Source organism: Schistocerca serialis, chromosome 2 (genome assembly GCF_023864345.2).
Source record: "Schistocerca serialis cubense isolate TAMUIC-IGC-003099 chromosome 2, iqSchSeri2.2, whole genome shotgun sequence".
Classification (NCBI taxonomy): domain Eukaryota; kingdom Metazoa; phylum Arthropoda; class Insecta; order Orthoptera; family Acrididae; genus Schistocerca; species Schistocerca serialis.
In genome coordinates this window covers 713336296-713350914 of record NC_064639.1, presented here as the reverse complement: position 1 = coordinate 713350914, position 14619 = coordinate 713336296, and the positions used below count along the sequence as shown (strand labels likewise).

Genomic DNA, 14619 nt, shown 5'->3' with positions numbered 1-14619 from the left:
GTACATATATCTATCATCAAGCAGGACCACATCCATAGCCATCTAGTTATTTAAGCACCTAGCTGACCAGAATACAGCATTAGTAGTGTACTGCTTGACACAGTCAAGTCAATTAAATATCTAGAGGTAATGTTGCAAAGTAATATGGAATGGAACAGGCACATAAGGATCGTAGTAGGGAAGGCGAATGGTAAACTCGGATTCATTTGGAGAATTTTAGGAACATGTGGTTCATCTGTAAAGAAGGCCACATATCCACAGAGGCGACAAAAGTCATAGGATAGCTATATACACATATATGGATGGTGACAGTATCGCATACACAACAAGGTACAAAAGGGCAGTGCATTGGCAGAGCTGTCGTTTGTATTCAAGTGAGTCATGCGAAAATGTGTCTGACATAATTATGACTGCACAACAGAATTAACAGACTTTGAACAAGGAATGGTAGTTGGAGCTAGATGCAGAGTACATTCCATTTTAGAAACTGTTAGGGAATTCAATATTTCAAGATCCACAGTGTTGAGTATGGAATGACTATCAGATTTCAGGAATTACCTGTCACCAGTAACAACACAGTAGCTGATGGCCTTCACATAACGAATGACACTAGCAACATTTGCATAGAGCTGTCAATCAACACTGCATGAAATAACCACTGAAATCAAGATGGGACATACAAGAAATGTATCCGTTAGGACAGTGTGATGAAATCTGGCATTAATGGTAGCAGACGACAGAAGTGAATTCCTTTGTTAACAGCACATCATCATCTGCACTGCCCCTCCTGGGCTTGTTACCATATTGGTTGGATCTCTGATGACTGGGAAACTGTGGTCTAGTTGTTGTGACTCGCCGATCATTCAAAGCGCCGCCGCGCAATTACTCGCGTCCTCTACATGCGGCGCTGTCTGCCAGCCATGCAGCAGCTGCGCCACCTAAGCGGCCAGCCGAGCAGCGGCCGCTAGACTGGGACTCCATGCTCATTCGAATGCTAACGTGTACACATGTTTTGCTTGTCAACTTACTCTGTGACTTATATGTGTTGTGTCGTTCTGAAATATATGTGTTACACTTGAGGTTATAACAATTGGCGACGAGGTAGTGGATTTTTCCTTTTCACCGTTGACCCACAGGTTTCCATGGCTACTGTAGAGCAACTATTGCAAAATCTCCTTGAACAGCAAACGCTTCTAACAGCGGCGATTCGCGATTTCGTCGCGGTGTCAAATGCGGGGCGTTTCTCATCGTTGGCTTTACCTCCTTTTCCTCCTTAAGACGAGACAGCAGAAGACTGGTCTGATTATGAAAAACGTCTTCAACAGCACTTCTTGGCATTTCATGTCACCAACGAACAACCATGTAAGTCTCTGTTCCTTTCCTGGATTTCACCTCAAATGTGTCGGTTGTTGTCGCAATTGGCTCCTTTGAAGGATCCTGCATCTTTGTCCTTGGCTGAAATGTGCTCACTTCTGTCTGTCTATTTTCAAAAGCAAACGCATGTGGTAGCCTCTCGTGTTGCGTTTTATCGTTGTCACAAACAGCCACATCAATCCTATCGCGCTTGGGCTGCTGAACTTCACAGCCTCAGTCGAAAGTGTCAATTTGTTACTGACGTTCACAAAGAATCCTATGCCGATTCCATGGTACGGGATGCTATTATCCAGTCGGCGCCCGACAAAGAAGTTCGGCAACGGGCCCTTCAGTTGGCAAATCTGACTCTAGATGAAGTTCTCGCTATTGCGCAGTCTTTTGAAATTTCTCGCGCCGCTGGGGCGCAAACAGAGGCGTGGGGTGATGTCGGGGAAATACAACCTCTGTGCGCTGTTGACGACGCGTGTGGCGCGTCCCCGGCGGCCGACATGGCCGCAGTGCACTCCCACGCGCAGCCTCGGCCTAGCCATAAACAACCCACTAAGAAACTGCAGCAAAACCCCCGGCAACTTCCTTCACGTCCGCGGTGTTTTACGAAACATTCACGCGAGGATTGTCCCTAACGTTGGGCTGTGTGTCACAATAGCAAAAAGAAAAGTCATGTGTCTTCTGTTTGTAAATCTGACCGCATACATGATGTTCATGAACATGACGCTGATTCTGATTCTGTGTTATCTGTCAGTTGCACTTCTTCCCTTTCAGGGAAGTTATTCCTCACTGTCCAAATCCTTGGTCGAGATGTTCGCATGCAAGTGGATACCGGTTCTGCTGCCACTATAATTAATTCTCAGACGTATCTTCAGTTGGGTTCTCCACTCCTGTCACCTGTCACTCGGCAATTACGGATGTACAATAAACAGAAGATTTCTCTCTTGGGACAGTTTAATGCTGAGGTATCTTACAAATCCATCGTTCGCACTGTTCTCATATTTGTGGTCGACCAGAGCAACGCAGAAAACTTTTTTGGTTTTGATGCCTTTCGCGTTTTTGGGTTCTCCATAGATGACTCTGTCAATATTGTCTCTGATGCTATTCCTTATGCTCAACTGGATTCCTTGTCGACGACATTTTCGTCCCTTTTTTCTCCTGGGTTAGGCCGTGCGAACGACTTTGAAGCTCATATCATGTTCAAACCCACTGCTCGGCCTAAGTTTTTTCGGGCTCGGCCCATTCCTGTGGCCCTTCGTGATCGGGTAAAACGGGAGTTGGATCGTCTCACTACTTCAGGGGTCTTGCTTCCTGTCACTTCCAGTGAGTGGTCCTCTCCTGTCGTTGTCGTTGCTAAGCCAAATGGTGATATTCGTCTCTGTGGCAATTTCAAAGCCACTGTAAATGCCCAATGCCTCATCGACACTTACCCTATGCCCCGTCCTGAAGAACTGTTCACTAAACTGGCTGCAGGCCAGTATTTTTCTAAAATTGACCTGTCAGAAGCTTATCATCAACTTCCTCTTGACGCTGCTTCCCGGCAGTTTCTGGTCCTTAACACGCCTTTCGGCCTCTATCAATACCAACGCTTGCCATTTGGGGTTGCTAGAGCCCCTGCTCTCTTTCAGCGATTCTTGGAACAATTACTGCTCCCTGTCCCTGGGTGTATCAATTACATGGTCGACATTGTTGTCACTGGCTCCACCACTGAAGAACATCTTCAAAATCTCCGCACACTTTTTCATGTCTTACAGACTGCCGGTCTTAAGTGTAATCTTCAGAAAGCACAATTTTTTCAGGCACCTATCATGTACTTGGGGTTTCAACTCTCTCGGGATGGTATTCGTCCGCTTCAGCAAACTGTCGCTGCGATCGATGCCCTTCCTCGCCCTACATCTGTTAAGGAACTGCAGGCCCTCTTGGGGAAAATAGCATACTATCACAAGTTTTTACCGTCTGCGGCTTCGGTGGCTCAGCCGTTGCATCGCCTGTTTCATAAAAACGTGCCTTTTCACTGGTCCGCGTCATGCGATGCGGCTTTCCAGAAATTGAAGACTATGCTGAAACAGGCCCCGTGCCTGGCTACTTATCGACCTGGCCAACATCTTGTTCTTGCCACAGACGCTTCTCAATACGGGGTCGGTGCAGTCCTTGCGCACCGTTTTTCTGACGGTTCAGAACAACCCATTGCTTGTGCCTCCAAAACGCTCACGGATGCCCAACAAAAGTATTCTCAAATTGAGAAAGAAGCTTTGGCCATTATTTATGCTCTTCATAAGTTTGGTGTTTTTCTCTATGGCTCAAAATTTCATCTTGTTACGGATCACAAACCACTTGTTTCCTTGTTTCATCCATCAACGTCACTTCCCGACAAGGCTGCACACCGCCTCCAGTGTTGGGCTCTTTACTTGTCTCGTTTCAATTATGAGATTCATTTCCGGCCAACAGCATAACATGCAAATGCTGATACTCTGTCTCGCCTTCCCATGGGTCCTGATCAGGCATTCGATAGGGACGAACTTTTGTGTTTCCACCTGGATGTTGCCGAGCAGCGGGTTGTGGATGGGTTCCCCATCACTGGGGACAGGCTGGCGGCTGCTACAGGTTCTGACCCTACCCTCTCCCGGGTTCTACGCTGTATTCAGAAGGGTTGGCCAGATCGCCCGTCCGCTAAGACTTCTGATCTGTTGCGGAACTACTACACTTTGCGCTACCGCCTCACGGCTAGGTTATGGTGTTATCCTCCTTTCCACTGACAATGCTTCGCCGCGTGTTGTGGTACCTGCGTCTTTGCAACCTTCGGTCTTCCGCCTCCTTCACCAAGGGCACTGGGGTGTGTCTCGCACAAAATCTCTGACGCGCCATCATGTGTACTGGCCTGGCATCGACTCTGAAATAGCACACATGGTCGCTGCCTGCGGCCCTTGTGCGTCACAGGCCGCTGCCCCGAAGTCATCTTTGTCACCATGGCTTTCGCCTGAGAAGCCCTGGGAGCGAATTCATGCTGACTTTGCGGGACCCTTTTTAGGTACTTATTGGCTCCTCGTAATTGACGCCTACTCTAACTTTCCTTTCATTGTCCATTGCACGTCGCCTACCACCGCGGCAACCACCAGTGCTCTCGCCCGCATTTTTTCTTTGGAAGGCCTCCCCTCTACTCTTGTTACTGATAATGGTCTGCAATTTGCCTCTTCCGAATTTGTGGATTTTTGTGCTCGTTATGGCGTTATGCATGTCACGGCCCCGCCGTTCCATCCACAATCCAACGGTGAGGCTGAACGACTGGTCCGCACATTTAAGGCTCAGATGCGGAAACTTCTGACTTCTTCAGCTGCTGATGATGCGCTTCTCCAGTTTCTGGCGTCTTACCGTTTCACCCCCATTGGCGACCACAGCCCGGCTGAGCTCTTACATGGCCGACAGCCCCGCACGCTACTTCACCTTCTGCGGCCTTCCACCTCACGGCCGCAGGTGCCTTCACTTGGCCGGTTCACCGCCGCCGACCTTGTCTAGGTACGGGGATATGGCAGGCGGCCAAAATGGAGCCCGGGCCACATCTTACGGCACCGTGGCAGATGCCTGTATGAAATCCAGACGGACACGGGTGTTGTGGTGCGTCATTCGGACCAGCTTCGGCCTCGTGTGCTGGCAACGCCTGTTCCGAATGCCGCTACACCACCTTCAGCTCTACCTGACGCTCGGGATCTTGGCATGTCTCAATACTCCCAACGCAGCCCTCTCACCGTCATCACAATGCCAGCACAAGAACGGACGCCACCAGGAGACGTGCCCATGCAGGAACCGGATGACCACCCTCTGTCAGAGCAAATCTACTCGCCTCCTCCTCCTCCAACGGATGCCGACACATCGCCCATGTCTCCCGTCATATCAACTGGACTTGCCGCAATGGGCAGATTGGTGCATGGGGCCCCAGCAGATTCGACCCCTACGTCTCCTGTCATCTCGACCCGTTATCATCGGGGACACTTCCGTCCGTGCGGGAAGCCTCCTCCTCAAGACTTTACGGCGAGTCAAACAATGCCTATGGACGTTAGCCATCTCCAGGACACCTCCATCAAGACCAGTGCAACAATTTCAAAGGGGGGAAAAGTGTTGTGACTCACCGATCATTCAAAGCGCTGCCGCGCAATTACGCACGTCCTCTACGTGCGGCGCTGTCTGCCAGCCATGCAGCAGCTGCGCCACCTAAGCGGCCAGCCGAGCAGCGGCTGCTAGACTGGGACTCAGTGCTCATTCGAATGCTAACGTGTACACATGTCTTGCTTGTCAACTTACTCTGTGACTTATATGTGTTGTGTCGTTCTGAAATATGTGTGTTAAACTTGACGTTATAAAGCTAGTCAGATGAGTTCTGATTTCAGTTGGTAACAGCTGATGGTACAGTTCACATGTGGCACGGATTCCATGAAGCTGTGGACCCAAGTTGTCAACAATGCACTGTGCAAGATGGTGATGGCTCCATAATGCTGTGGACTGTGTTTACAAGGAGTGGACTGGGTGTCCTCTGCTCCAACTGAACCGGTCATGGAGTGGAAATGCTTACGCTGATCTACTCGGAGACCATTTGCAGTCATTTGTGGCCGTCATGTTTCCAAACACTAGTGTCATGTCACCGGGGCACAATTGTCCATGATTGATTTGAAAATTCTGGACAGGGTTCGAGTGAATGATTTGGCCACCCAGATCGCCAGACATGCAACCCATCGAACATTTATGGGACATAATCGAGAAACCAGTTGCTGCACAACATCCTGCACTTGCAACACTTTCGGAATTATGGATGGCTATAGAGGCAGCATGGCTCAATATTTCTGCAGGAGACTTCCACAGACTTGTTGAGTCCATGGCACGTCAACATGCTGCACTACGCTCTCTTGTCACCTCAGTTTAGAACACTAGTGCAACCGATCCTTGAGTACCGGTCTTATGTTTTGGATCCCCATCAGGTTGGATTATAAGAAGGTATCATAGCAATTCAGAGGTAGGCTACTATATTTGTTACTAGTAACATCAATCCACTCATAAGTATTATGGACATGCTTCAAGAACTCAATTGGGAATCACTGTACACAAAACGAAGTTCTTTCGCAGAACACTATTGAAAACATTTTGAGAACTGGCATTTGAAGTTGACTGCAGAACAATTCTACTGCTGCCAGTGCATACTTCGCATAAGGACCACAAAGATAAAATAAGAGAAATTAGGACTCATATGGAGGAATATAGACAGCTGTTTTTCCCTCGCACTATTTGTGAGTGGAACAGGAAAGGATGTGACTGCTAGCAGTACAAGGTACCCTCCACCACATACTGTATGGTGCCTTGCGGAGTGTATACCTAGATGTGGATGTTGATGAAGGTTTCCCTTGGAAACAAAGTCCGCTCCACACAAGCATCTCACTGTGTGACACGAAAAATAAAGTACAATGCTGTAGAAGGTATTCAGAGTCATAGATCAGAGTACATGACCAAGCATCAAAGAATAACATTCCAAGATTCCATTAAAATGTACAAAAACTTACTTAATTATGGTTATAATATCAAATTAAATATCATACTTAGAAAACACCAATGAAGTTGGGGTAGAGAGACAGAAACTATGGCAAGAAGCCTCAAGCTTCTAGAAATTTAAGTTTCTCGATTGGGAGTCAATGGTGGGGGGAGAAAATTAATACACAATTGCCAATTGATACAGCGTGTGTCCTTGATTAATTTCATTTTATGGGCTTTAAGCCACTGTCCAAGGTATATTTTCCTACTTAATGCTTCGTCTCTCAGTGCCAGACACATCATCAGAAGACTCAGAAAGCAGTTCAAGCTCAACAAGCTGAACTGTTGATACATAGCCATGCAGCAGTTGGCTCGTGACATGATAGGACTGTTGCCTATGATCACAGAGTCACACAAACATGAGCTTGTAGTAGAAAAGAGTTGTGTAGATACGTTTACCTTATACAAATCAGCTAGCTGAGTTTGTTTAAGTCTGATACTGCTTTCCCCTGCTTTCTGTGTCTTTATCGCCTCTGATGATGTCTCTTGCACTGACACCCAAACCTGCAGATGTCAGACACTCAGATCATTACCAAATATTGTAAGTCGATAGAGTATTAACCAAAACACTGATTTAGCTCATGCTGTGTGCTGTCGTACAGTAGAACATGTATAAACGGCAATTAAGAGTATCACCAAAGCTATGGAGCACAGGAAAAGCATATCTGTGAGTGATTATATTGTTGATCTCATGTGGGTGAGGTGATAGAGTGTTCAAATCCCCCTGATGACAATTTTTTTTGTGTTTTCACATGAAACTGTTATATTGGAGAACATTTTCCTGAGATGCAAAGGCCTTTATGCAGTTTGTAGCAATGTTCGTTTGGCAGTCTGCTTTCGCCTTGTTAGTTGAATGTTATGCACTTATTATTGATCTTATTATTTCGTTAATTATAATAATAATAATAATAATAATAATAATAATAATAATAATTATTATTATTATTATTATTATTATTATTATTATTATTATTACAATTACTTTCATACATGTGATGCAACTGTTTCTTTATTTGTATATTTTGTGAAATTACAAATGTCCTCTGTAGGCTTACTATTTTCAAACAAAAGAAGCAAAAGCAGACTGCCAAGAGAAAATTGCTGTACAACTCTAAACAGTTCTTTTAAATGTCATAAACACATTGTCCCATGCAACACTTTCATGCATAATACAGAAGCAAATTTGTCATCATTGGTGTTTGACCCCATGCCCCATAGTATCAGGATCTAGCACTTTACCAACTTCCCTGTGGATGCAACATGTGTTCGTTAGTTCCAGTTATGCTTATCATGTACTCTGTAGTTCTGATGTTACTTTTAATTAATGTTTATGCCCATTCTGCTGGACAACAGCACATAGTATGAATTAAATCGGAGTTTTAGTTGATACTCTATCAACATACAATGTTTGGTACCAATCTGAGTGTCTGACATCTGGAGGTCTGAGTATGAGAGATGTAAATTTAGACAGAGAAACTGAGCTTGCACCACACTCTAAAGCCCAAAAAACAAAAATCACCTGGTATGCAAATAATGGCCGTCAAAGCCTGTGTATGATGATATAAAGTGTGTCTAGAGAAGGGCGTAATAATAATGAAACTCCACAATGAATTTCCACACTGCAGAGGAGTACATGCTGACTTGAGACTTCCTGGTAAATCAAAACTTCATGATGGACTGGGAGTTGAACATGACGCCTTGTCTTCACACTGCAATACCAACTGAGCTCTCCACGCAAACTCATTACCTGCCCTTACAATTAAGAACTGCTTTACCTCCATCCGTATCTGTATCTCATCTCCTATCTTCCAAGATTCTGGCAGAAGTAAAGCTGTGAGGATGGGTCATGTGTCACACTTGGATAGCTCAGTCAGTTGAGCACCAGGAAAGGCAAAGGTTAATTTTAATTTTAAAAATCAACAGCCTCAGTTGCGCTGCAACTGAGGTTGTTGGTTTTAAAATTAAAATTAATATTTATAAAGTTGCTGACAGGGCTGCGAAATGTTAAAAATATTAAAGGCGAAGGTCCCAGGTTTGAGTCCTGGCCTGGCACACAGTTCTAATCTGCCAGGGAGTTTCAGTAATTAAATTTCCTGAAAGAGTAAAAAGTGTATGCCATATCAAATTGGGCCCCAATTTTTGCATTTCAGGCAAAACTTTGAACCAACTGAGCTGTTTGAACAGCTTCACAGCCAGACTCAAAACTGTAGTCTGCCAGTTCCTCTCCTCTACTTTTTATATACAGAACTTCTATTCCATAGTGAAATGTACACTATAATCCAGCCAATAATTTTAATCATGTCAAAGTTCAATAATTCCACAATTACGTCCAATTCTGTGAGTTTTATGCTTCTTGGAATGTGAAGGATTTGACAGATTTTCCAATACATCTCTGACCTCTGATCACTTTTCTTTTTCTTATTATATATTTTGCCCACACTACACGATCGATTGTTTTATATAAATCTTAAGCATTGCCCTCTCTGAATCTTACATCTTTGAAGTTATAACTATAGTAGACACAGAATTTACTTCATAGTTCCAATCTGTTAGTTTCACATTCAGACTTTACAATTCATTCCTCTATTCTCAAGTCTTATCTGTTTCACATGACTCGTAGATAATTTTAATGCATCATTGCCACAAATGAAACTGTTATCTGGCAAAAGAGGAACATTTGTCAAAACAAGAGAATTAGTTTTAGCTTTTAATCAACAGAAGAACGACAATGTTATAAGATTGAGCATAGAATGGTAATTTACAAAATCTTACTATCCAGTTGAAATGTTATGCCCTCCCAACAACACAGTGTAGACAGGCATCATGGAATTCTCTGAATGCTCCAATATCCACAATTTTTCATTTCAAACTATTCCTCTATTTCACACATCCCATTAACACACATAATTCCTTACACAATTCTATGGGATGATTATCATTTCTCATCAAATTTTTTTAAAAATTTTTGTTTGTTATTAATATTTTATTTTGGTCTTTGATAACACACTTCTCTTAAATAACAGCTGTACTTAAAATGATACCTTTTTCCTTTATTTGAACTCTTTCATGCTTATCAACCCACTACTAGCAGTAAGTAATCAATTACAGGCTTCCTTACTATAATCCCCTAAAGTAAACAATTGTTCACTACCAGAGAAACTGTTGCACAATTAATACACTGCTGGCTGTTAAATTTGCAACACCATGAATACAGTATGCAACATTAAATCACACTGGCATGGGTAAAGCAAACCAAAGACAGTGATTTATCGGCACAACACTTACAAAGTCAACAGGTCTGTTGAAGAGACTGCTTACACTACACCTGCCCACCCTCTTCTGGAGTACCGCTGTGTGATGTGGAACCCGCATCAGATGGAACTGATGGAAGGCACTGATAAAATTCAAAGATGGGCAGCTCATTTTGTACTACTGCGAAACAGGGGAGAGAGCATCACGGATATGATATGTGAAATGGGTTGGCAATCATTAAAACAAAGGCATTTTTCATTTCGGCAAGTTCTTCTCATGAAAATTTCGATCACCAACTTTCTCCTCAGAGTGTGAAAATATTTTGTTGGTGTCATCCTAAACAGGGAGGAACGATCATGTAATACAATATGAGAAATCAGAGCTCACACAGAAAGATTTAAGTGCTCGGTTTTTTCCTATGCACTGTTTGAAAGGGGAACAGCAGAGAAATAGCTCGAAGGTGGTTCAATGAACCCTCTGCCAGGTACTTAATTGTGAATTAGCAATCATGTAGATGTAAATGTAGATGTAGAATTGCATTACATGCTTGGGTATGCAAATCATAGAATTTCAGAGCAGCCGCATGAAGTGTGTAAAATTAACACCATGTACATTCCGCATATAAAAGGGAAGATTATGTAGTAGGTTTCTTAATCAGAAATTGCATTTCAATGTTGTTTGTTTGTGTTATGTCTCTGTAAGAAGCAGAAACATCTACCAGGACTTCAGAACTTGATAGCAGCAGGATCTTGGCCTAATCAGCAGGATCTTGGTCTAATAGAAACTATGATTTTCCTTTCTGCAAAACTGCTGCTCGCATTAATCAAGATCCCACACTTGTCCTGCAAATATGGAACTGATGGGTTCAGGAGGGCCATGGTCGATACCATGCAGGTTCTCTGTGAGCCTTCACGACTAGCACCCAACCGAACAAACACATTGTTCGTTTGACCATGCAGGTACACCTTATTGTTCAATTGTAGCCCTGCCAACATGTTCTCCAGATCTCTCGTCCACTGAAAATATTTTGTCGTAGGTTACTGGCACACCACTACTCACTCACCAGTCATTAGGACTGATGAACTCTGCCACAGAATTGAAGAAGTGTGGAATGAGATACCTATATCTGTCATCCATGTTCAGTTCAACTTGATGCTCCACAAGATTAAAGCTATTACTGCTGTTAGTGGTGGCAGGTCTGCACTCTGTAGACCCCCAAATTATTTACAAATCTAATGACGTATTGTTGCTACTACATTGTATTCACACAGTAAGTAAAATTTCATTATTTGCAGACCATCCTGGAGTTGAAATTTGAATGGCCAGCAGCACACACAAAATGTAATGTCATAAATACAATACTCTATCCAAAATTAAATAAACCTCTTTGGATTTCAACTTGAGGAAGACACTGAAAGTTTAACAGAATGTAAGTTAGTCATCAGTACACCTATAATTTATAAATCTCTGTAACCCTATTTCACTGTACTAATATAATGTCGTAAATATAGATAGAGGAACAGATATCCAACATTTACTGCTTCCAAACTACTAAAGATAAAAACATAATTAAAATGTTCCTGGAAAGAGAAAAGTTCAAATTTTTATGCATTCAATGTGAGCACTACCATGTTACCACGTGTTACAGAAATTCTCTAATCTCTAAGCACATCTGATGTTACCTGAATGACACTATTCCGGGGCGATGGATTGGAAGAGAAGGGGCAGAAGATGAGCTTCATCAGCGCTGGCCTCCCAGCTCTCCAGACCTCACACCTTGTAAATTATCCGTGAGGTTACGTAAAAGACAATTTTTATCGCCCCTCCCTCCCCTCCCCCTCCCCCTCCTGAAAGTCTGCAACATCACATTGTTGAAGCTGTGAATTCGACAACAAGAGACCATCTCCTTCGTGTGTGGCAGGAAATGAGCCACTGTTTTGATATTTGTTGTTAACACAAGGAGCTCACACTGAATGCATAAAAATTTAACTTTTCTCTTTCCAGAAACATTTTAATTGTGTTTCTATCTTTAGTAGCTTGGAAGCAGTAAATGTCTGAAATCTGTTCCCTTTAATAGCCCTGTATATCCATATCAGCTTTACAAATTCTAAATGAAAACTGAAAACAATACCTCTGGTTCTTTTGGGACATTAATTGAGCAAGTTCTTCTTCTTCTGACAAGGCTTTTATTTTTTTATGTGGCATTGCATCAAGAGTTGGATGAGGCAATGGCCTATAGTTTGGACTAATTTCTGGTAGAGTTGCATCCAAATCCACCTTGAGCGGCTCCAGCTTCACTGATGAAGAAAGGAGTGGCACTGGCTGTAAGAAAGGTAGAAAAGATCACAAATTTTTCCACAGTTATATGCGTGTTCTGGCATGTTCACCACCACATTAATTACTTTCTGCAATTACAATTGAAATTTCCCTTTTTTCTTTTCAAAAGTATGTGTTGGTACACAGAACTATAACAACATTTAGGCAGAAAAATGAAATGTAGTGTCCACATATTACACAAGAATAGATACCTATAAATCCTTGGGTGACAAATTCAAAATAGTGAATTTGGATAGTTACTGCCATGCCAGTTTTTCTTTTGTTCCTTTCATTCTGCTGTTAGGGTGAATAATTTGCACCATAAACAGAAAAATACATCACTCTGCAGGAACAACTGGAAAGGCTGTTAGGACCATGCCACATAGGAAGCTGTCCAAGAGGGTGATTTGCTCCACCACAATGACCCAGCTCATTTAGCACAGGACACAGTCACACAGGCTGCTATTCGCCTCTCATGGTACCCAGCAACTTCATCCTCTTTCTTTGGATGAAAAACCATTGTGTGAAGAGCATGGGCAGAATGAGGTGGTGATTTTTGAGATGGAACATTTCCTGCAGAGGCAAAATGCAGGGCTCTACAATAAATGTCTCCACTAAGCAACCCATCATTGGGAAAAAATGTGTTCCATTGAAGGATGAATATGAAGAGAAGGAATAACACCATAAGTTTCATCATCGCTTTATGATTTTTCAAAGTGAAAATTTAAACTTTATGACTACTACTCATACAAGCAACGTAAAAGTCAGGCAATATCTCCGAGGCGAGTTTCTAGTAATACTGTGCTGCTAATTCAAAAGTAAGTGCAATCTAAGTGGATTTTGCAAACCTGTTGTAAAACTGCCTTTAAAAAAAGACATTATTAAGCTCAAGTGACTGTTTGAATGAATAAGATCTGTTTTTCTCCAAAATACTTAGGTGTGACCCTAGACAGGTCTTTGACATGTAAGATCTATCTCCAGAATGTGGTAACGAAGATCAAAACTCAAAACAATATGCTCCAGAAGTTAACAGGAACTATTTGGGTTGCCACTGCAGCAGTCCTCAGAACGTCAGATTTTGCTCTTTCATACTCAGTCGTAGAATGCTGTTCCACCTGGCTAAACAGTGCTCACACTAAAATAATTGACACACATCTCAATCAATCAATAAATCAATCTCCCTCATCACAGGGTGTATTCGACCCACAAACAAGCACTTGCTACTGCTCCATAGAAACATTCCACCACCATGCATAAGATTACCACAATCACTCTTGAACATATGGACAAGAATATTAAATGACCCACAATTACCAATTCATTCAGAAATTTCATCATTAGAACCCCAATGACTGAGGTATGGACAACCATCGTGGTGCACAACAAACAGCCTGCAGGACAGTAACTCCATCATGCAAGAAGCCTGGGATGATCAATGGCAGGAGCAATCTTCCCTGAAGCCATCACCAACTTATGAAAACTCCCTGGCAGTGACCAGTATGTTTCATCTACCCAGGTGGCAAAAGTGCATACTGAATCAGATAAAAACTGATCAGGACACACACAGAGCATTGCTGCACCAGTGACGATGGCACTCCTCTTCTGAATGTGACTGTCGAGGAGCAGCAAACAGTACTTTGTATAATATTTGAATGTTCCCTAAGAGCATTCAAAGATACAACAGAGAACCTTCATGAGTTGTCTGTAAGAGCTCCTTGCTGGATCTCAAGCCTGGACTTACTTAGAGCTATGAACCTGTCATGAACTTGAAATTGCATGTACCTGTGTAGAAACACATTTCTCCTGTTATCGTACAATAAATAGATAAATAAATAAATAAATAAATCTGTTTTCTTTTCTTTCTTCTTCTTCTTCTTCTTTTTTTTTTTTTTTTTTTTTTTTTTTTTTTTTTTTTTTTTTTAAAGCATCACCTGAGAAGCACAGACATCCAAAATATGTTCAATGGAAATAGAAATCAGATCCTGAAAGCATATTAAACCTTGATCTATTCTCACAAGATAATGATCATGTAGAAACCAGTTTTGATTTTTTTCCCCCACTGTTGGATAATTTTACTGAAAATACTTATGCAGAATTTTAACTGTCAACATGAACTAG

At 42.6% G+C, this 14619-nt stretch overlaps 1 protein-coding gene across 1 annotated transcript in view; it reads right to left on the bottom strand.

Annotated features, from left to right (window-relative positions):
* LOC126457896 (transcription elongation factor B polypeptide 3) overlaps positions 1–14619 on the bottom strand; it is a 163852-nt gene that overhangs the window by 91590 nt on the left and 57643 nt on the right. The window contains exon 4 of the mRNA XM_050094568.1: positions 12317–12507. Coding sequence (XP_049950525.1) covers positions 12317–12507 — 191 coding nt within the window. The remainder of the gene's footprint in view (positions 1–12316; positions 12508–14619) is intronic.